At 38.6% G+C, this 21,339-nt stretch overlaps 1 protein-coding gene across 2 annotated transcripts in view; it reads right to left on the reverse strand.

Annotated features, from left to right (window-relative positions):
- DOK7 (docking protein 7) overlaps positions 1-21,339 on the reverse strand; it is a 56,411-nt gene that overhangs the window by 28,420 nt on the left and 6,652 nt on the right. For both annotated transcript variants that reach the window (XM_053940666.1, XM_053940665.1), the window contains 3 exons: positions 14,953-15,072; positions 7,318-7,425; positions 5,645-6,519 (listed from right to left, as the gene is read on the reverse strand). In XM_053940666.1, the coding sequence (XP_053796641.1) occupies positions 5,645-6,519; positions 7,318-7,425; positions 14,953-15,072 (1,103 nt within the window). The remainder of the gene's footprint in view (positions 1-5,644; positions 6,520-7,317; positions 7,426-14,952; positions 15,073-21,339) is intronic.

The raw sequence follows: 21,339 nt of genomic DNA on the forward strand, positions 1-21,339 counted from the left end.
TGCCAAGAAGCATTACAATACTGTACAAAGTTAACTGGGGAACTGGGAAGAAAAAAAAACTCTTCCTTTCCTGCAAGCTGACATTAAGGAATATCTCTACACAGTGCATAAGCACACCTGGATGGGAGATGAGATCAAGAGGATGGAGATCATCTCTACAATAGACTTGGCCAAAACTACTAAAAGGAAAACAAAACAAATGTAGCTTTAAGCCTGACACTACATCCACCTGTTTTATGCCCCCTTTTTCTGTCAGCTTCAACTGGAGAACACACTTTTGCTCATCCTTGATCTGCACAGCACTGGGTGCTTTTGTCCAGCTCGAGAAATGACTGCATTTCATTGTCAAGAGCAGCAAATGATCATGGGTTTCTTCTATTTCAGAAAGATGCTATGGGAAAATTGGTGGGCTATAAGATGCTTTTGAATCTCTGAAAAGTCTGAAAAATAACACTACTTTATTGTAAAAATTTCAGAGCCTTTTACAATAACAGTAATGTAAGTAAAATGCCAGATGGCCAAATAAATCATTGTCCAGTGCAGGCACCTCATTTAGTGGTGACACGTGCTGGGAGATGCACATCACTGCTGGTTCATGTATCACAGTCAGGACTCATAGAAAAACAACAGAAATTAAATCTTGAAAGAAAAGAGCACAAAAGCAAGTTTTCTAATTAATGCAAAATGTCAGCAAGACCCAGATACAAAAACCTCACAAACACATCAATAATGACAACAGACTTCCAGGTTCCTCTGAGGTGCAAACTGTTCCTGTTAAAGTTCTGACAGCATGTTGCCCAACTGCCCAGAGCTCTAGGATTAGAGCAGAAATACAAGCAGCAACAATGTTGCTGAAGATGAAAGAAGATGAAAAATGCATCCTCAGCTGAGAATTTAGACAGCTTGTAGCATTTTTAAAGGTGGGAGGAAGCATAAAATGTTACAGCACCACACATCAATACTGTAAAAAAAGAGATGTAAAAGATGTGCAATTACAAATAATCATGTTCCTACACTGTCAGAGAAAGCATGGAAATAAACACAGTACAAGGCAAACACATAAGGTTTTCAGTCTCCTGGGGAGAGAAAAAAAATAGCTAAATTAAGGTTGTAGATAACAGTACATTGTGATTTCTTTAGTATCTGTTTTAGTACTACATTACAAAAGTACTTGATTAAAAGCCAAAAAAAATTAAAACATTCTCAGTTACACAGATATGGCCATGTAGTCATGCAGCTGCCATTTCTCAGATTTCACTAAGAAAGTTAACACCTTACAGGCCTTCCCTTTCACCACTTTCAAAAGCAGCATCAACAATGACAGGAGAAACACCAGCTAACTCTAGGGTTAAGGGGTTTGTACAGGATTTGGAAGATTTAGGCTATATTTCCAACCCAGTGACAGGATGCTTATGACCCTGGTGAAATTAGTACCAGGCAAGTCAGTGTAGGATGCTTTAGAGTTCAAGCCCCTTCTCTGTCTGAAGTCACATAATCTGTGCTTCTCCCTAGGCTTAATCTCTCTCCCTGGTCTACAATGCACAAGGAACACACAGATATTCACAGTTTCTCTAGAACACAGAGACTCTGCACTCACCCAAGCTGATTAACCAGCTCTGAAAGGGGGATGTGGGGCTGCATGATCAAACACAGCAACAAAGAGCCTGCTCAAGGCATGCACATGCCTTCCCATGGAGTTGTAATGCAAAATAAAGCAGTTCCTACAGGACAGACTAAAAGAGTTAAATATCCTACCACCTAGCCACACCAACTCCTCACGTAAACTGAGATCCACGTGCTCCCGAGGCAGGTGCCAGTCCTCCCTGGATTGTGTAGGGAAGGGTTCTCAGCCCCTCAGTGCTGTGGATCCCACTGCCTGGCAAAACCCCTTTTATCCATCAAGACCACCACATTTCTGTATTTCCACTTACAACAGATATGCTGAGAGATTCAAAGTTTGAGGCACAGAGTCACTGTAGTAGCAGGAATTATACAAGTACCTCACAGAGAATTTGGGTAGATTAGCTCCTAATTTCAGACCATATTGTCCTCAAGGAGGCCTTGGTAATTTAAAATCATTAACTTAAGTCAGTGGCTGAATACCAAGAGAGATTGATGACAACAGCCACACACAAACTGACAACTTCTTTTTCCCTCTATCACAGCAAGTTAACTACCAAAGCAGTACTCATGACTATATTTCTACATAAATAACAACTCCCACTGACATAAATATGAGTTTAGCATGAGCTATACATACATAAATGTAATTTCTACTAATAAGCACATTCGGAGCTGTCAACAGTTGTTTGAGTATAACACTAAGTAGCATGAAGAGACAGCCATAAACACTCCATATTAATTCAACTTGCAAGAAGGAGGTCAGGGGACAAAGAGCAAAGCAAAACAAAACCCAGAACTTGTCAGATGGAAAAGGACAAAACCAGTTGGAAAATAATTTTATTTTTCAGACTTCTAAGAAAATTTACAAACAATGGTGGTGTAAAAAAAAAAACCCTATAAAAAAGTTGACATTTTTCAAACTATAGCATCAAAGGAAGTTACAGAGCAACAAGCATACAATGAAATTCTATTCATCAAATTAGTATTAGTTAAGTAGTTAAAAACATAATAAGTAAAGTCTAATAATAAATCTCTACAGCTTACTCAGAAATTGTAACAACCAATTCTGAGTTTAATTACACTTACAATACACAATTCATTCACCTCTGCAATCATCTACAGCACTGAAATCAACTAGGTCAAATTACATAGCAAAAGCACACCTTGGAAATCTGTAAAGGACATCTTGAGCACAGCACAGTTACGTACAACAGAAAGCAAATCACCCTGCATGCTTGCTTCTTAGTCCCCAGTGTCTAATATGAAATACAATATACAAGTAATAGAAGCAATATTTAGTAACTCTTTTCATGCTGGTTCTATTTTTCATGCAGAGTGACAGAAAGGTTTCCTTGCCCTGCTTTCTGTTTGAGCTTTGGCACTTTCCCAGGGTCTGTTCTCCCTGTTTTCATCAGCATCCTTGTCATTAGAGGAGCAGGTGGTCCCTTCAGGACCCCCACCATGCCCTCCACATATGCACATCACCCTGCAACCTCTCTCCAACTCTTCACATGCTGAACTCCAACATGCACTCGCAACATGTCCAAACCTAACCTCCACATGCCTTTTGTACCAAAGGGCACAAAACAAACAAATGCTTATAGCCTTAATTACTGCTGCAGACTTTCCTCTTACTTGGGTCACTTTAAATAGTAGGCATTTAAAAGCCATTAACACAATTTAATTAACAGCTTAACTCAAATTGCAAAGGAACTCCAAACACCAGCACATTAAAGCTTTTTGAACATGAATCTGAATAAACATGAAAACCTCGTGTTTTCATCAATCCATAAATCAGCTCTTCCTGGCTCAAATTTAAATATATTCTGTTCAAAGTACAAGGAGTAATAATTATTTTTTAGTTACAGTCTATGGATTTGTGCTTTCACTGAACTCATCAGAAGAAATGCCAAAGACGGTGTCCATTAAATACTGCCAAAATAACTCATTCATGACAGTTCAAGAGAGTACATCAAAGGGTTATTTTTTCTTTCAAAAGTAAAAACAAACCCATGAATCATTTCATTTAATGAGACTTCTTTCCCGACTGCTTATAAATGGGTTCTTAAAAAAAAAAAAAGCAGATGTGCATATCTCATGCATATCTCTAACAAAAGTTAGGAAGAAGGTTGCACCAGTGTTTATCACTAAATTTAAGTATAGACAATATCTGAAATTCTTGCCAACTTATTAGGGCAGCTAGAAATACTGTTAAACCTGACAGCACTTTGTAATAAAAGATGTGGGTATTTATGTCATTGGGGCCAACAGGCCCCAAATTGTGTAGTGACACAATTTAGCTTTTAATGATTTTGAATGGAATAGTCACTTTCTGCTTCCCATCTTCCACAGATACCCAGGGTAAGATCTGATAAATTCACATCTAAACCAACAATTCGGATCACCCAGAAACATTTATACCACATGAGTTAATTTTACCTGAATTACTTATTTCCTCCCTGCCTATAACAAAGCCACTTTTAAGTTTTCTAATCCCAAAGCAGAGCCCTTCCAGAAATCACTCCAGTCTTGGTCATTTTTCCCAAATTCTCCCTGACTGCAGGGAGCAGCTACAGGAAGCCAACAGCAGATGTTGGCTGTGCACCCCACTGCCTACAGCCACGCTTCCAGAATTGGGCTAGAGGCCTTGTGAGGGCTTGTGGTGCAGGTGGCTGGCAAGGATGGCCCTGGAAGATCACTGATCCTACTGACTACAGCCTTAGAAAACTTTCCCACAAATGCCTCCCTACCTGCCAAGTGCTGCAGGCACACAGCACAGTAACATCCAAGGTGTTGTGATGAGGCTGTGCAAGTGGCCCAGGCAGACAGAGCTTTCTAGTTTGCAAACATGTGAAGGCACTCAGTGATGCAAATGCATGAAACACCTCATGAGAAGAAAACAATCCCTCAAATTTGTAACATTTTAATTTTTCTTTCATCATCCAATAGGCATTCAAGCCCTTTTCATAGCAGTGGTTTATGTAATCTCATGTTTAATTAAATGCACACACTTCAATGGCAGTGTTTAATTCTTCATGCAGAAGTCTCTCTTGCTGAATCCTTGCTTCACACATTCCCTAAATTAAGTGCTCCCTCTAACCTTCCTAGCCTTTCAACAGCTCACTAATACAAGCAGCTTTACCCTCTTCAAGTTTAGCAAACACATTCACAAAAAAAAATCTTCTCCAGCATGGATAAAATCAGATACATTTTCATACAATGTATAATTAATGTGTAAAGCTTACTGCTATAAAAAGACAAGAACATAGCAGGTCCAAAAAGAATTTATAAGAATATCAAAGTCTTAGATACTTGCAAATGTGTTTGGAAAGGCAAGTGAACCTCCACAGTTTATGTATTAAGCCTTTACTCGACTAGTGATCAAAAAGAAATTTTCCTGCAAATAAACTGTCCTATTTGTAGACTGCTAGTGAAATTTTGTGTACCTGCTCTAAAGTACCTGTCATTGGCCAGTCACAGAACCAGACTGACATGCTGGCTTGACTATCTTGTGTTTCTCCAGTGAGAAATGGGTCAAACCTGGCTTCTTGTGCAAGGCATGTTCAAACTACAGTGACCAAGAAAACAAAAACATCAATAAACCAAAAGTATGCACTCAGATCTCCTTAAGAGCAGCACATACTATTTGACCTCTGTTCTTTCTTTGCAAATACCCATAGCAAGACAGGTCAGTGTTTTTCATGCTTGCTTGCCATTATATGACAAATCCAGTGGCTGCAAAACTTTTCTTGTTCACTTACATGTACCCAAAGCCAAAATTGGCTTATTTAAAAATAATGGTTGTGGTCTATATTGCTCAGTGTTTCCTTGACTAGGCACAGATTTTGAGGAAACCATGTGCTAAGCCTCTCCATTTCAGCAGAAACAACAGAAAAAGCTATTACCTGTTCAGAGTATAAAGGAAACGATATTACTTATGACCTACAACTTACATAACTTTAAATTAATCATGCTCTATTAACTAAGGCTCATTAGCATCTGCTCAGTGTTAGGTATTTACCTTTAGTCCACCACAGATTGGACAAGATGAAAAAAGAGCTCTTGTCATCCCAAGGTGGGGGCTACATGTGTCACAGGGGTCAGCTGAGGCCCCACCAGGTGGTGACAGCTCACTACTTTTGGAGTCTGACACCTGTCCTTGTGGTTTTGTGTCTGACCACCTTGAAACAAAATCCACATATGTCTCATCACTTGAGTCCTTGCTGCTTTCTGTGAGTAAGGATGAAGGCCTCCCTCTGTGCTGGCTGTGCTCAGGTCCCCTTCGTGCTTCCAAGTGTGGTAGTAGCAGTCTTGGGTCACTGGCACCTTGAGCTGGCAGGGCCTGGTCCTTGGGTACTGTGGAATCTGCACTCTTCAGCTGCACTTCTTTAGAAGCTGCCTGTAACACACTCCTGGGTATATCATAAACGTGTCTGAGAGAGCTGGGAACCTGATACTCTGATCCCACACCTCTCTGGGACTCACTGTGAGGGCAAGTACATAGACTCTGATCTGAAGGAAAGTTCAATGGCAAGCTTAGCAATGATCCAAACTCATCACCATGGCAAATGTCTAAGCTCCCAGCATAGGAAGAGAAGCTCCCAGAGTAGGAAGAGTGACTACCAGTAGCTATGCCACTGTCAGAAGAGCTCTGACGACCAATTTCCTGCAGCTGTCTGGATCGGAGGGGCTTCGGAGGGGGTTTAGTGGTGCCACGTGCCCCCTCTGGAAGGGACTTCTCTTCTCCCAGGTGAATGCCCTTTGCAGCTGCCAGCCCATGGCTCTCCTGAGAGGTGCTGGCTGAAGATTGCTCAGGCCACACTGTCAGCCTGCTCCCAACACTGACATCCGAGTGGCTGGTATCCGAAGACGAGCTTGAAATACTCCTGTCATCTCCTAGAAAAGAAGGAAACACATCAACCTACGTTTAAAACACAATCACCAGATTCAAGCATGGCAAGTATGTACAAACAGGAAGGGTCCTGAGATTCCATCTGCTTTTTGTAAGTGGAACTGCCATCAGAAAGCCAGAATTCCTGCAATAACTCACAGTCCCACGGGAAAAATAAAATGCAATGGTATGTTACCTTGCCATAACCATACCATACTGTGGAACATAATGCATTCAAGGCTAAATTTTTAAAGCTTATGCACCAAGCTCTCCCCTTTTCAAAGATATTTTACTTTCATACAGTTAAATTGGGTTGCTGTAACAAAATACAGTCATACATCACTATACAAATAAAAATAATACTGTTATAAAAATGTTTACGCATCTATATACAAAACATCTTCTCTCTATATTGCAAGATAGTATTCCTCAATGATAGTTGCAAGAAAGGCATTTTAACAGGTAATTAAACAGGACTGCCACCAAAGACAGAATATGAGTGAAAAAAATTAAACATTGGCATGAAAGAGCACAAGGACAAAACACAAACATCACAAACAAACAAATACAAAACCATTTTCTTGTAGCACAAAGGCAGAAACTGTACATGAAGTTGAAAACCTCCAATCTCCATCAAAGGACTTCAGACAATGCTGTTAGAGAATTGCCTCACAAGAAACATAATAAACCAAATATCTTGACCATTTCCCTAATATTTTTCTTGTAAGCTCCCAAGCTTTTAAAGCCTGGGCAGGAAGGAACATAACATAGTATATTTTTATTTAATTAAAGATATTTCTTACCGCCACTACCTTGACGACTTGTATGAGACAACAAGCTCAAGCGCTTTTCTAACTGTAAAGCTTCATGAGCCAATCTTTCTTCTGAATAGGCTGGGTTTGTACTTGGATCTTTAAAAAGAAACAAAAAATAAATAAATAAAGGAGGTCATGTGGAAAATAAATAAAAAATAAGGAAAGAGAAAAATACATTCTTATGCTTGAAATGCTCATTGGAAAAATGTATGGGACAATCTGACTTCAAGCATATCCTGGACATGTGCTACACAGTAACTTAAAATTAAAGGTGCCAAAGATTTTCAGAGATTATACCAAATGTCTGTAACAGTTACCACAAGGGACAGAACACTGAAGAGTATAGCACCAAAGTCAATAGCTACAGAAATGATTAGCATCCAGCAGGTCTAGAGGACTTGAAATCTAATTTGGCCCATGTAAAATCTGTCCTGAATTCACTGGGAATTTTAACATTCAGAAAGACCAAATTTTTTTATCCTAGAAATTTACAAATCTACATCATAAAGTCAGAATCAGAGTGATTAAACTGACATTTTCCAATCCAATCTATTTACAAAGACTTTGCTTTCAAGTTGGATGTTCAGACTGTCATTAAGTTCAGATGTCAGAGACAAAATAAGCAACCTGGTGGCTCTCCTTCTTCATGTTTAATACAAGACAAGTTAGGATGATATAACTTCTAAAATGTATTATTATGCATTTTTCCCATACATTTTAGTGAGCTTGCCATTCCAGCTGAGATTATTTCAGTGAAGGTGGCTCATTGTATTCCAAAAAACAGCAAGAAGACCAAAAGTAAAACAGAATGTAGAAGTCTCATCAGTAAAACAGGCCAGTTTCCTCTAAATCATTTTATTTCCAGCAGGCATAACAATAAAACCAGATGTTGGAAGTAATCATAACCATTATCCCAAGAGAAACTTTACAGATTCCTTCAAATAGCACTGCTGAGTGTGTCATGTTCAGCAGTTGCAGAGGATATGGTCTGCTAACTTGCTCGTCATCAGAAACTTCAGTAATTCTTATTAACACACAGGAAAAGTAATTAATGGCAGCAAAAACAGATTAGCTTCCTCACAACTGCTGCTCTTGTATATCTGATCAACTGGGCAGAGAAGCACACCACAAAAACACTGAATCATTTAATAAGAGAGGAAAAGAGGATGAAAAAGTCTATATATTGTTGTGATTGAGTTAGTAAGACAAAAACCAGTTGGAAAAATGAAAGAAAAGTTTCATTTCCACACCAGGTCTTTCAGTTTTAAAAGACTTGGTTTTGATATTGTCAACACAGCAGTCAAAGCAAGCTCATAATCAGGGGAAGGAGCACTGCTAGGTCAGCTGAAGCTCCATGGGAGCTTACATTATCAACTGCCCCAAGAAACAAACTGCCACATCTCTCCTCCCTAATCATATTCCCATTCTGACCTGTCCTAGGTAGGAACAGAAATGAGAATGTTGAACTTTCTAACTTTTCTTACCCATGTCAAGGAGGTTTCCATCTTTGGCAGTCTGCATAAGATGAGCAGAAAAACCAAGATATACACAATCCATCTATAACAACACACATTGGAACCCAAGGGTGTTCTAACAGGGACATGGAAACAATGCCCATGACAAACAGGGTCTGTGACCTCTGTGTGTCCCAGCTCAGAGAGAAAATAGGACTGTTAGATGTGGATTGCTTTGTTAGGTGTCCATTCCTATTTACACTGCAAGACAGCTCACATTAGGCATTGACTAGTTCAAATCTGTGCAACTGCTTACTCAAATGAAACTCCCAGTGCTTCCATATGGACCTCTGCCAAAGGAAAACACAACACTTGGCCACCAGCACCTATGGTGCAACCCAGACAGGTCCATGCAAAGATCTGCCCAGCAGCACACAGCATTACAACCTGCTGCCTGTTTTTTAATGTCCTCTGCTCCAGTTACTCTGCTGTATCTAGTTAAATGCCTTATGTCCAAAAAAGGTCCAAGAAAGATGTTCTATGAGCACTTTGAGTATAAAGTTGTCATAACAGATCAGCAAATTGATCTAACAAAGATGCAAACAGATGTTAACCCTTCCCACAGCAAAGAACTGTCAGTAGGAAAGGTCCTTTCACTTTCCTCACAATATGACTACTTGACAAATACAGATTTTCAAAACATAACTAGGGCACCTACACAACAACTAGTTTTTTAAGTAAATGATGTCCCTCTTACAGACCGCATAAGATATAATTTTTTAAAAAATGGTCAAACAACTGCTCTTGTAAAATTGGCTTATAATAAAATACAAGATGAGGTAGGAGGGAAGTTGAAGTCAGAAAGTTTGCATTTCAATTACATGTTCAATTGCTTCCAGAAGCCAAATTCCCTATCAGCTGCACAGCTACAGAACACACCAGATTTCACTTAACAACATGAAACCTCTAGGCCTACTGCCTGTCCAAAAGAAGTGGTAATTTTTTTTTAAACTTCCCCTTAAAGATTGCTTATGGATAAAATGTGTGTATAAAATTGAGTTCATAGTTATGTGCTGCTCTCATTGCCCTGTTTTGTGGAAGACTGAGCAGAAGAACCTTCTAGGAAATACCTTCAAAACCTGACAAACACACAGAGTCTAAGTTTTAGGTAATTTCCTATCAGTCTTACCCAAGTCTTTGTCTCACCTTTAATCTTCCCTGCTAATAAGCCAGACTTCTATGGAAAACACACACAATATTATTCCCCAGAAGTAACACATTCTTGTACCAGTATTTTTGATTACAGATGACCAAGCTCTAATCAGGACATTTTCCTACAGGATCTGACTATGGACTGAAGTCGCTGGCAGCCACTTTTTAGGGACCAGTCCTCACTGGAGTGCATAACCTATGACCTCCCATGAGTGCTGTTGTGATAATCCTTTTTTTAATACGTTTTTCACGCCATAATGCTACAAAGTTGGAATTGTGGGCATCACCCTTCACCTTTGCGTGCCCAATACACAATCTCTAAATAACTGGGTGGCAATTTACCACATTAGTAACTCAGGGAGACAGAAGCAGCACGACCAGTACTGAGACAGCTGTCCAAGGAAGTTCCGACAGCTTCTGCCCACACAACATCCGAGAGCAGCTCCAAGAACAATCAGGACCTTCATTTCCCAAACTGTTAACAAATGTATCCTCTCCTGTGATTCACTCAGGTCCTTCAATTAGTATTTTTTTTTATCATTTTCCAATCAAACATGGATCCCTTGCTACAAGGAAAATCATCTTTTATGTGAGGCAGTCATCAAAATCTTCTTACACACTGCTTTGGGGCAAAGGGGAAAGATTACATCAAATTTAGCTGGACTAAAAATGCCTCTGCTGGAGATTTTATTTTTACATTACGTTGGTGGGTATTCATTAAAGCCACATCAGCTGCTCATCGTGGGAGATTTAGAATATTTTGGTAACATACGAATAAAGTGTCACAGTAATTCAAAGCTCCAGGGTTGTTCAATAAGCACCTGTCAGGAAAAAATGTATTGTATCCAGTTCAGTCAGCAGCTACCTAATTGATTATATGCACCTTTAAAATGCAACATTGGTTAATTACTTTGTTAAACAAAATTAAGTTAGGCTGAAAATCTCTCTTTTCTTTCTTCCTGTGTAACTGTAGGCACATTTGTAAATCAGGCCTGGACCCTCACCTTCTTGCTAACATCTCCACACCTTGTAAGATGTCTGGAGGAATGAAAAGATGTCCTAAAAGTCTGAGGAGGATCCACTTGGTACAAATACTGCAGAAGGCAGCCACAGAGCTGTCTTGCAATGGCCAAAGGTGTATCAAGCTTCAACAAAAAGAAAGAGCATCAGATGGATCCTCAGCAAGCAGCTACTGTACACTATCCAGTCAGTCACAAAGCAGCCTGAAAAAGCTTCCAGAATTAAAAGAGAGCATCCAGACTTATCAACATTACACCTGGGGTCTTTCCAGACTGCAGGACTAGACTGTCACATAATCAGATATAGAGAGTACTGGTCTGCCCACTGATCAAAGCCCATCCCTGATGGGCTCTTGGGCCTTTGCTGTGCTCAGGTTTGGCATTCAACGTGAATCTTGCTAGTGAAAAAAGGGAGTTCAACACACACCTGATAAGCAAGCATCTCTCAAATAATAAGCATGCAATTCAGTATAGATTACAAATCATGCAATCAGAGATTCATTACTAAGTCTAGACTTCTGTGAAGACAGAATGTAAATTCTCTGGACTGTTTTCTAAATATCTCTTCAACGAAAAAAAAAAAAAAAAGAGATCATGCTAGTAGCCAGTTCCAATAGTTCTCTTCCAACTAATAGCTGGGGAAAACAAGCCATCCATAGCCATCACTCATTTGAGTCCTTCATTTAAAATATTACACTTCCTAAAAATATCTACAGCTACCTATACCTACATGAACTTCACATTCCTGTCTTCTATGTCTTTGGGGGGTTTTATGAGACCTGCTCATACAGCTTTTAACAAATCAAAACCTCCAATCTGCTAATGGAGATATCAATAGGACTATTGTAGAAAAATTTTGAAAACTTAATGGACTCCCAAAATAAGTACAAGTAATAAACCATAAAACATCTAATTTTCTTTTCCTTTTCCAGTTTACTTTGGGTGTACACATAATAGAATTATTTTTTTTATTGTGAGAATAGTAATTTAATTCATTTCCAAACCATCCCAGAATCATTCAGGTTGGAGGGGATCTCAGGAGTTCTCTAGTCTGACTGGCTGCTCAAAGCTGGTCTGCTGAGAGATTAGACCAGTGATACCTTGTATGGGCAAGTCAAGTTTCTGACTTCCACTGCACTGGATTTTCATTGCATATTTTATAGATGACATCATAAAATATGTACAGCAGTCATAGATCTATGATATATATAATAAGACCATCATGCTTTTAAGGAAATAAGGTATAGTTTTTAAAACTACAATCCTGAAAAGAAGATGTGAATAGTCCTTGAGCAAACACCCCTTGCATACCCAGTTTACAAATTCCATTTGGATACCAGCTATTTTACATTCGTTTAAGAATCATTATGGCAAATAAGAAAACTGGTCATTTTTCAGTCTTCTTCAAACCACTCTTTACCATATCCCATTAATTTCATGCTAACACATAAATATTTCAGCACCTTTTTAAGCATATTGTTGAGGTCTTCTTACATTAAGCAACTGGCTTCATTTACTCATCTCTTCTACAAAGACAAGGACAGATGACATTGATTGCATAACATCTATAGATTATATTGGTGCTGTGGGCATTGGTGTCCAACACTGTCACTGTGACTGTTTTTACCATATTACATTGTTTCTTTGTACATCTGCCCTTTGTGTGTTTTCCTTGCTTGAAAATACCACAGTGCTTCAAGCATATCTCATGTTTAAGTTGGAAAGGCACAGGCAAAGGAAAGATGCCAAATTCAAGTAGCAAGCTGTGAAGAAAAGGTTTCTATAAAAGCTTTTAAATTGCACAAAAGCAGAATATTGCATACATAAAGTACAGTTGAGGCTGTATAGCATTCTGCACTGCAATAAATATGAATTACATATTCAAGAGGTTTCATGCTAGAATCCCCAATTTTGAAGTTTTGATCTAGTTACCTGAAGTGTACAAATAATTAATCTGTTTACAAGCTGATGCTTTCAAAGGTTGAGGGAATTTCAATACCTGACACATGGTGTGCATCTGGCAGACTCGACCTTTTCAAGCAATACAGTACATTCTGTGTAACAACATACTTGATAAGGAAAATTAGTTTATGGATGAATCACCAGAACTGTACATGTGCGTGTGCCTTGAACAGATCTGTACAAGCTTCTGTGCGGGATAATAAATAAAGAACATTAATTTTTTTTTTTTTTTTTCCAAGAAACATGGACATAGGGAGGGACAATAAACTGGAAGAGATAAGGGTAAAATACACAGGAATGAAAGTTAGAGGGCTCAAGGTAGCTTGGATAAATAAATGCAAAGAAGTCTGCAAGTACATAAGCACAACTCTTGACAAAACACTTCTCCTGTCCAGGGAAATGAGATGAAATCAAGTGGATGAGATTTTAATGGCAAGTACATCAAGCACAGAAGAGACATGGAAAGACCTCGGGAGAAAGATCTCTTACAAAAATCACCAAATACTCCCCAGGACATTCCACATCCACTTCATGCACCTCAGCGAGGTCAGAGCTCCTGAAGGAGGGATGATATTGTGATATGTGGCCCAACAACCCACAAACACCGGAAGAGATAACTAACATGTGAAAGCAGATTTACTCCTACATGCTTCTGAAAAATGAATCTTCAAAGATTGTACTAAAATTAAAATTTTAAAAAATAATTAAAAAAAAAAGCAGAATAGTTGTTTGTAGGCTTAATTTTTCTGGACAGAAATTTTTGTTTGACAAGACTTAGGGGTTGTATATATATATATATTTATATACACACATGGTTTTAGATATGCAGAAAAATGTGTTCAATAGCAAAGCTTTAAGCATAAACACTGATTTTTGTGTTTCTGTTGTTGGTTTTTTTTCTGTTGGCTTCTTTTTTCTAACACTCCAGTTAATTGAATGTAAACATGTATCATCACACGAGAATTACTTTTTTGTCTACTATTCTGCTTGATTATTTAACTTACTTCTGCCTTACAACCATGAGAAAGACAACATGAACTAAGCCTTGTGTTTACTGAATTTACTAATTTTTAACTAATAACTATTTTTTCAGAATTTATTTTCGCAAGCTTCACATTATCTAATGATCTAGTAAGCTAAAGATCTAATCTTTTCCATCACATTTCCTTCCTGCAATTATCTTAAACTTGTAACACCAACAAAAAACCTGTTGAACAGTTATTAACTGCCTAACACTTACACAAACTCTAAGTATTCCACAAATCCCAGCTCAACCTTCACCATTCTTGCAACCTATTCCTACTGTATGCCACCACCAAATCACAGACAATTTTCTGCAATCTCATTTCTACACTTTTGTCCAAGTCATTCTGACTCAATACTGTACTTCATCTGCTGAAATCAAAAGGAAATAGGCTTTATTATGATGCCATCCGAATTCCTCTTTGAATATGGCAGTATGTGCAGCACTTACCACAAAATAGGAAAAGGAATTTAATCCTCAGACATCAGGGAAAAAGTTCAAGTTGAAAAACTTAAATGTGATGTGGAGGCTTGACAAGGTTTTCTAAGGCTGACAAGACTTAGAACTTAGTTCTGGATAAACTCAAAATGCTCCAGAAGTTAGTTTTCCATTAAACTATCAAAATAGCAGTGCAAACATGGATCCAAGTTAAATGTGTAAGTTTAATTTTAAAGTTTAGGGCTCCTTTTAATTTAAATTTCCATCTTTTAGTACTGTTAAATAAGGGAGGGCTGGAGTTAGCAATATAACCGGAAACATGAATGAAGCAGAGCAGCAGGGGGAAACTGGGTACATCCAGCTTGTAAATCTGTACGGTGACATTGCAGAATGAAAACCACTTTGCACTCTGCACACCCTTGGTGTCTGCGAGCTGCTCTCACACGAGCAGCAGTGGGTGTGAGACATGACAAGCTCCTACTTCACTGGGTTACTCTGTACTTCCTGTATTAACCTGGGAGCACTGGACGCACACCGAAGGGGCCTTTGGTCGGGGAGATGCCGCGGACGATGCAGTCGAACAGAAAGCTGATCTGCTCCCCTTCAGCACAAGAGAGGAAAAAAACACCAGCCCCTGCAAGAAAGCACAACATAAATATGTATGGTTTTCACCTGGAAACACTAGAAATATATTTAGCTGAAGCTATTTATAATGTAGCAATCAAAAGAGTTTTAAGTGCAACCATGAAAAGAAGTCAACAAGATATTCTCCTGGGAAAAGAAATGGAAAATTCAGGTCAGCACACACACGCTATACCACAAACATACACATAAATTCAAGAGCTGTCTAATAACTTATGCTAATTTTATGACATTCAAGCAGTTCAAGCAGTGTCCTAGAATCATAGAATGGCTTGGGTTGGAAGGGACCTTAAGGATCATCTAGTTCCAATCCCTCCTGAATGTCAAAACAGACATCTTACTCTCAACAGCTGTCCAGGTCTTTTATTCTTATTTGCCCCTAAAATTTTGTAGGTCAAACCTAACTATGCAGGAAGTATCAGGGATACTTAAAGTGTCTTCAAAAGAATGAACCAAGTTAATTCTACTTTTAACCTGTTTTAAGCAAGAGGATCTTTTTACATACTAACAAATTAGAATTTGGTTATATTGCTGGATTATAGTATAAATTTTCCTAGACTAAGTCCTATGCGTCTATTATTAACAGAACGTAACACAACTCCACAGGTTGTCAGAAGATCTTTACCCTTTGCTCTATTCTGATATTTGCTTTCCATTCATTAAGAATAGCCCCAAGCAAAATTAGAATGAGATTCGCTAAATAAACAAACAAGTTATGAGCTCCATGACACATGGCTGCATGAACAACACAAAAGACTAGAAGGGCTCCACAGAACATTTTATAAATTGTCAGTCCAAATATAAAACTCGAAGGAAAAAAAAAAATTCTACCTTAAAACATCAGGCAAAAGACCACCCCAGTAGCCAACAATTTCAGGGAAATAAAACTTCAATACCAAACAAAAAGAGAAATTATATTAGTATATAGACCTTAAAGAAGTGCTTCTACTTCAACAGAACCAAGCATACTAGAAAAATCCAATATCAAATCTTAAACCTGCAGTAGGGTTTTGCACATTACTCTCCTTGTGATTCAGGCCCTAATCTGGACATGTTTGACTTCTGCATGTCTCTAGCCAATTCTGAGTTGCATCAGTATTTTTTTCCAATTTTAGTCAAAAAAGCAGAGCTGATCTTGACCAGAATGACTTCGTCCCCATCACTTTCCAAACATATACCCTGTTATATCCAAGAGGATACTCACATTTCACTTAAGAAATTGACAGCTTGACAAAAGGCTGTGGGATTCAAACAAAAAGGACAATGGAGAGTGGACCACAAACCACAATACCTAACTGAGTTAATTAGGTATAACCAACAAGCTGTAAAACTAACCTCTCTAGGAAAAACATATTCTGGTCCACACTCTTTTTTCTCAATTTATGTCACATCTAGGTCTCTGCCAGTTCTGCTTAAATCTATTCAAGACAAGCTTGTTAGAGGCATCCTCATAACTTGATTTGTCAGTCCACCATATTTGCATCTCTTCAGATCTTACCTATCAAAAATTCTTCAGCCAAAGAAACATGAACACACCCTGGCTTCATGATCAGAGACCATCTAGGAGACTACAACACTAATCACACAGCCTGACAGATATGAAGATTTATGCTGGTGACTCACTTGCAGTCTTGCCCCATCTCTCCCCTTTCCCAGGAGATGCCAAAGTAAGAGAACATTGTATTAAGATAAAAAAAAATCCTGAGTGCAATGTATTCAGGAATTATCTGAAATTCAGCTTTTTCTTTGAGCTGACTTCTCCTCCCTGAACAGAGCACAGAGAGTCTACAAGAACATGACCTTTGCATTCCATGCAGCATAAGCAAGCAGGATACAGACACAACATAGCAGAGGACATTCAGGTCTCAAGCACACAGTGATATAGTATGTGGCTTGATAATTCAGCAGAATCCTACACCTCCCTGTGGCCACTCAGGGCAAAAAAAAAGATTCCTCAAGTATTTCTGTACATAAAGAGTACATCTGGACCACTTTGTTCTTTTATCACCTTTGTCAAGAGTTACTTAAACTCCCAAGAGGCTCTACAAGCCTTTGACTTTAATGGAAACAAACAAAGTAAAAGTGTGCATGTGAGCTGGCTGCTTAACTCATATGATTTTTTCTGCAAATAACTGTCAGTCATTTGGAAATCCCAAAACCAAATGTGATGACCTTTATATAACCAGTGCAAAGAGTGTATGTCCATGTGCACGTGGATACAAATCCAACAGAAAAATACAATAATCTCTTTGTAGATTCTATTATTCATATAAGCACCTTAATTGCTGACTGACTCTCACAGGAAACATTTTCTTTCTAGTTTTGGTAGGTAGAACTAGATTGCAAGGGAAGGAAGAAGTCTGAGGGTCCTTGCAAAAAACATCAAGTGAGATGAATGAGTAGGTAGGGCTTAACTAAAGTATACATAAAAGCAAGTGATTACATTTCTTTTCTACTTTCTTGAGAAAACTGAGAAATTCACTACTGGAAATTACATATCTCAGTCATGTGTTGGAATTGGTTTGGTGCACAGGCATTTAGAAGGCAAGAAATGTGTGGTATGCACAGTGTAATACCATGCAGCTGTTCACCAGACTGAAGGGCTCACTCAGCTCTCTCCATGGGCTATGAGACTTGGTGAAAAGCAGCTTCCAACCACTTGCACGAGACTGAAACACTCAGCCAGTCCTCTGTGGCAGTCAGCAGTAAAGCATTGCACAGTCCCTCAAATATTCAGGACAAGCTGCCAATTCCATAAAACTTCCAAGCACTACTTAATCTTGCCAATGTTGATTTTAACTGATCACATTAAAAAAGCAAACCCATGGGCAAACACACTTTAAAAATGGACAATAGCCAAAAAATTACTTCAATCTCTGTAGTGTGTGTGAAAGCAGAGAAGAAGAGCCAGTTCTTTCCCATTAATTACTACTCCTAACAGGTGCCAGGCAATACTGGAGCCTAGAAGCCTTTCAGCTGCAGAACAGGCAGGAACCACAGCAGCTCACTCCATGGCAATCAGCATGTACATCCCAACCCTGGCCTTGAGCAGCCCCCTTCAGAGGGGATCTCACGCTGCTCTTCTCTGTGTGGAATATGACGGAGTATTCCTATTATTGCCAACTAAGGTATGGGCATGACAACTAAAAATAGGTAGAGAGAATGTTGGTTGCCTGCAGTAGGCCTAAGTAGGAGACAGCAAAGAATATCTGTATATAAACAGAAGTTTTAATCTGTGCAACCCAGGATTTTTCCAAAAATTCCAGATTTTGCCCCAGTTTAACCACCTCTACTACTTCTAAATTTCAAATAAATGCAGAAGAAGAAACAAGGAAGGAAAGAAGGAAGGAAGTACCAAATTTTATCAAAACACCAAAATGATCACAGAAATATTCCTGCTTATCCTGCAATTAGCATTTGTTCTTTCAAAGGGCACTAAGGGTCTTTCACAAGTTCCTTTCTTCAAGGAGATGCTGTCAGAAAATATGAGGCAGCTTTAAACCAGGCTCTGGCAGCTGAAGCACTTGAACATTGGAGAGCATAATTCTTGTGGTGTTAATGTGCTCTTTTATTACCCTACTTGAATTTTTTCACACTGACCTCCAAGTGAAGATTCTCCTGGCAACTGATCATTTTAACTGGTGAACACAAATTGAGCTGGGAACTTGGGAAAGGGAGAGGCTCTTTTTTTCCAGCCCGTTCCTCCATGTAAACCTCTCAACTGACTGCTAGGCCAAGACACCAGCTTTTTTTGCAAACAGTGTGTGACTAAGATTCAGCTACAGAGAGAACAAAATTTTGGCCCAGAAAAGAACTTATTTGCAGCTTTCAGAAGCAGAAAAAATACTTTTTTTAATCTCTAGCAATACAATTGTGATGATAAGAGCAAGAGGAGTTCAGAATATCAATGTTCTTCTTCCTATTTATGAATAAACTTGTGTGAACCATCTTGAAAACGTACCTAGATTTAATGTTTGGAATTTCAGCATTATCTCAGATGATTTCCCTCTTCCTGGATTGAGTACCAAAGCCTTTGGAGTTGAATTAAATCTGTACTAAGCAACAGAACATAATGAAGTGTTTTATCTTTACAAAAACTTTTGTGAGGAAGCAAGAAACAGAAAGCTAAAACAAATTCATATCCTTTTAGACCTCAGTTCTACCACAGACATACCCAAAAAAACTTGGCTTCAGTTTGATGCTTCGTGTCTTTTATTATGGAGAGGCAATCAAACCACAAGATTATTGGTTCCTTCTAATTTGGTATTTATTACAGTGATATAGAAACCTTAAATTCACTAAGCCTCTGCATTCAGAGCTCCACAGGATCAATGTGAGGAAAGATATGGTTTAACCTGTAGGAAAGTAACATTAATAATAGAGTCTGCATAATATTATATTACACTCACATGACAGGGTAATGGAGAGTGCTTTTGTTTAGGAATTAAAACAACTTCTGTAATAACAGATCCATTTTTTTTCCTGAACACTACTTGTTTGCCTCAAGAATTCCAGAGAACTGAGGTAAAAGATATCTGAAGAAAGATGGTCTTTCTCTTTACCAACACACTTCTGCCAAGAATAACCAGAGTTCTATTTTTCTTTAGGTTCTATTTTCAAAAACTTTTCTTATAGTGGCAATATAAAATCAAGTGTTTAGACTAAACACATATTTAAATGTTGTTATGCCTGCGGATATGTTTGACTGCTTAGTTAAGGGCAACAACTACTTTAACAAGATCAGCTTGAACTTGTAAAGAGTTTCCAACTGTGGCAGGCTATTTTGTACCAAATTGACTATGCTGTTCTTCTCTCTGAATGCACACAGGCAGGAGAAAGGCAAATATCTTTTCATGGCAACTGAAAGGTCTCAGCTATCAACACACACATTTCTTAAGAATGATCCACAAGACAGTGGGACCTTTTCCAAAGCACCTTTCTAATTCTGTTCACTTGTAGCCTTAAAAAATAATTTCATATTTTTAAAAGCATGCACATAGGAGAGCTACTGATGACCTCCTGTTTCTCACCAGAAACTAGTGTAAGTTTAAGGGAAGAAAAAAAAAGAAAAACCACCATGGGTAATTCAGGTTCCATCACCTACAGTTCCTTATTTCACAGAATCATTGAGGCTGGAAAGGATCCTAACATAATCAAGTCCAACATTTGATTGGACACCACCATGTCAACTAAGTGCCATGTCTAGTCATTTCTTAAACACCTTCAGGGATGCTGATTTCACCACCTTTCCAGGCATCTCATTTCAATGCTTGACAACCCTTCCTGTGTACAAATTCCTCTCAAAGCCCAACCTAAACCTCCCCTGGCACAGCCTGAGGCCACTTCCTCTCATCATGTCCCTTGCTGCCTGGGAGAAGAGACAAATCCCCACCTGGCCACACCCTCCTGTCAGGTCAGAAAGAGGTCAGGAATTTGAGTTTCCAATCCATCGAAGTATAGCAATCAGAATTTACATGCAGAGCAACAGTAAGCAAGTCCCAGGAAGAATATATCTGGGTTTGGATCAACTCTGGATTTGGATCAACTCTTCTAATTTTTCAGTTTGTTCATCGAAAAAAGTATGCAAGTCAAACAGCTTCACATCCAAACTGGCAATCTGCATACCCAGCTGTGCTTACAGATCATCAATTCAGCATGGCTTTAAACTCTGCTTATGAAATTAAAACCTTTATTAATATAAACCTAATGATATGTTCTTATACCTGTGCATTAATTAACTATCCTTTTCAGATCTTGCATACCTTTTATCTGAAGTGAGAATTTGAGAAGCCCTAAATTGGCCATTGGAACAAGAGATTTGTCTCCATATAAAGGTGTATCTTAGCTACTCGGCTATGGAAATTAGCCTCAACTTGCATTCTTTCATTTTAACCCCAAAAATCACATGGCTCCACCCCATAGTTACAAAGCTGCCAATAGGGAAGGGACCAGAGAGTTGTTCAAATTTTAAGGAGTAAAAAGTCCCCTATGGGATTTTGAAATCAGCATTTATAAAATGAGAACATTGATGCTGCCTGTAACCTCAAAGCTCCATATGCCTTTCCCCTCAGCAAACAACAAAATAATTAACCACAATTTAATAAGCTGAACATTAAGCCATTTTACCTTATCTCTTGCATAACACAAGCCATAAAATTTCATTACCTTATTTTTGCTCAGCATTCAATAGCAGCTTTTGACTAAACATCTTCTGGAGAGCCACAGGGCAATTTTTAGCCAGGACTGTACACAGCCACAT

Source organism: Vidua chalybeata, chromosome 4 (assembly GCF_026979565.1).
Source record: "Vidua chalybeata isolate OUT-0048 chromosome 4, bVidCha1 merged haplotype, whole genome shotgun sequence".
Lineage (NCBI taxonomy): Eukaryota > Metazoa > Chordata > Aves > Passeriformes > Viduidae > Vidua > Vidua chalybeata.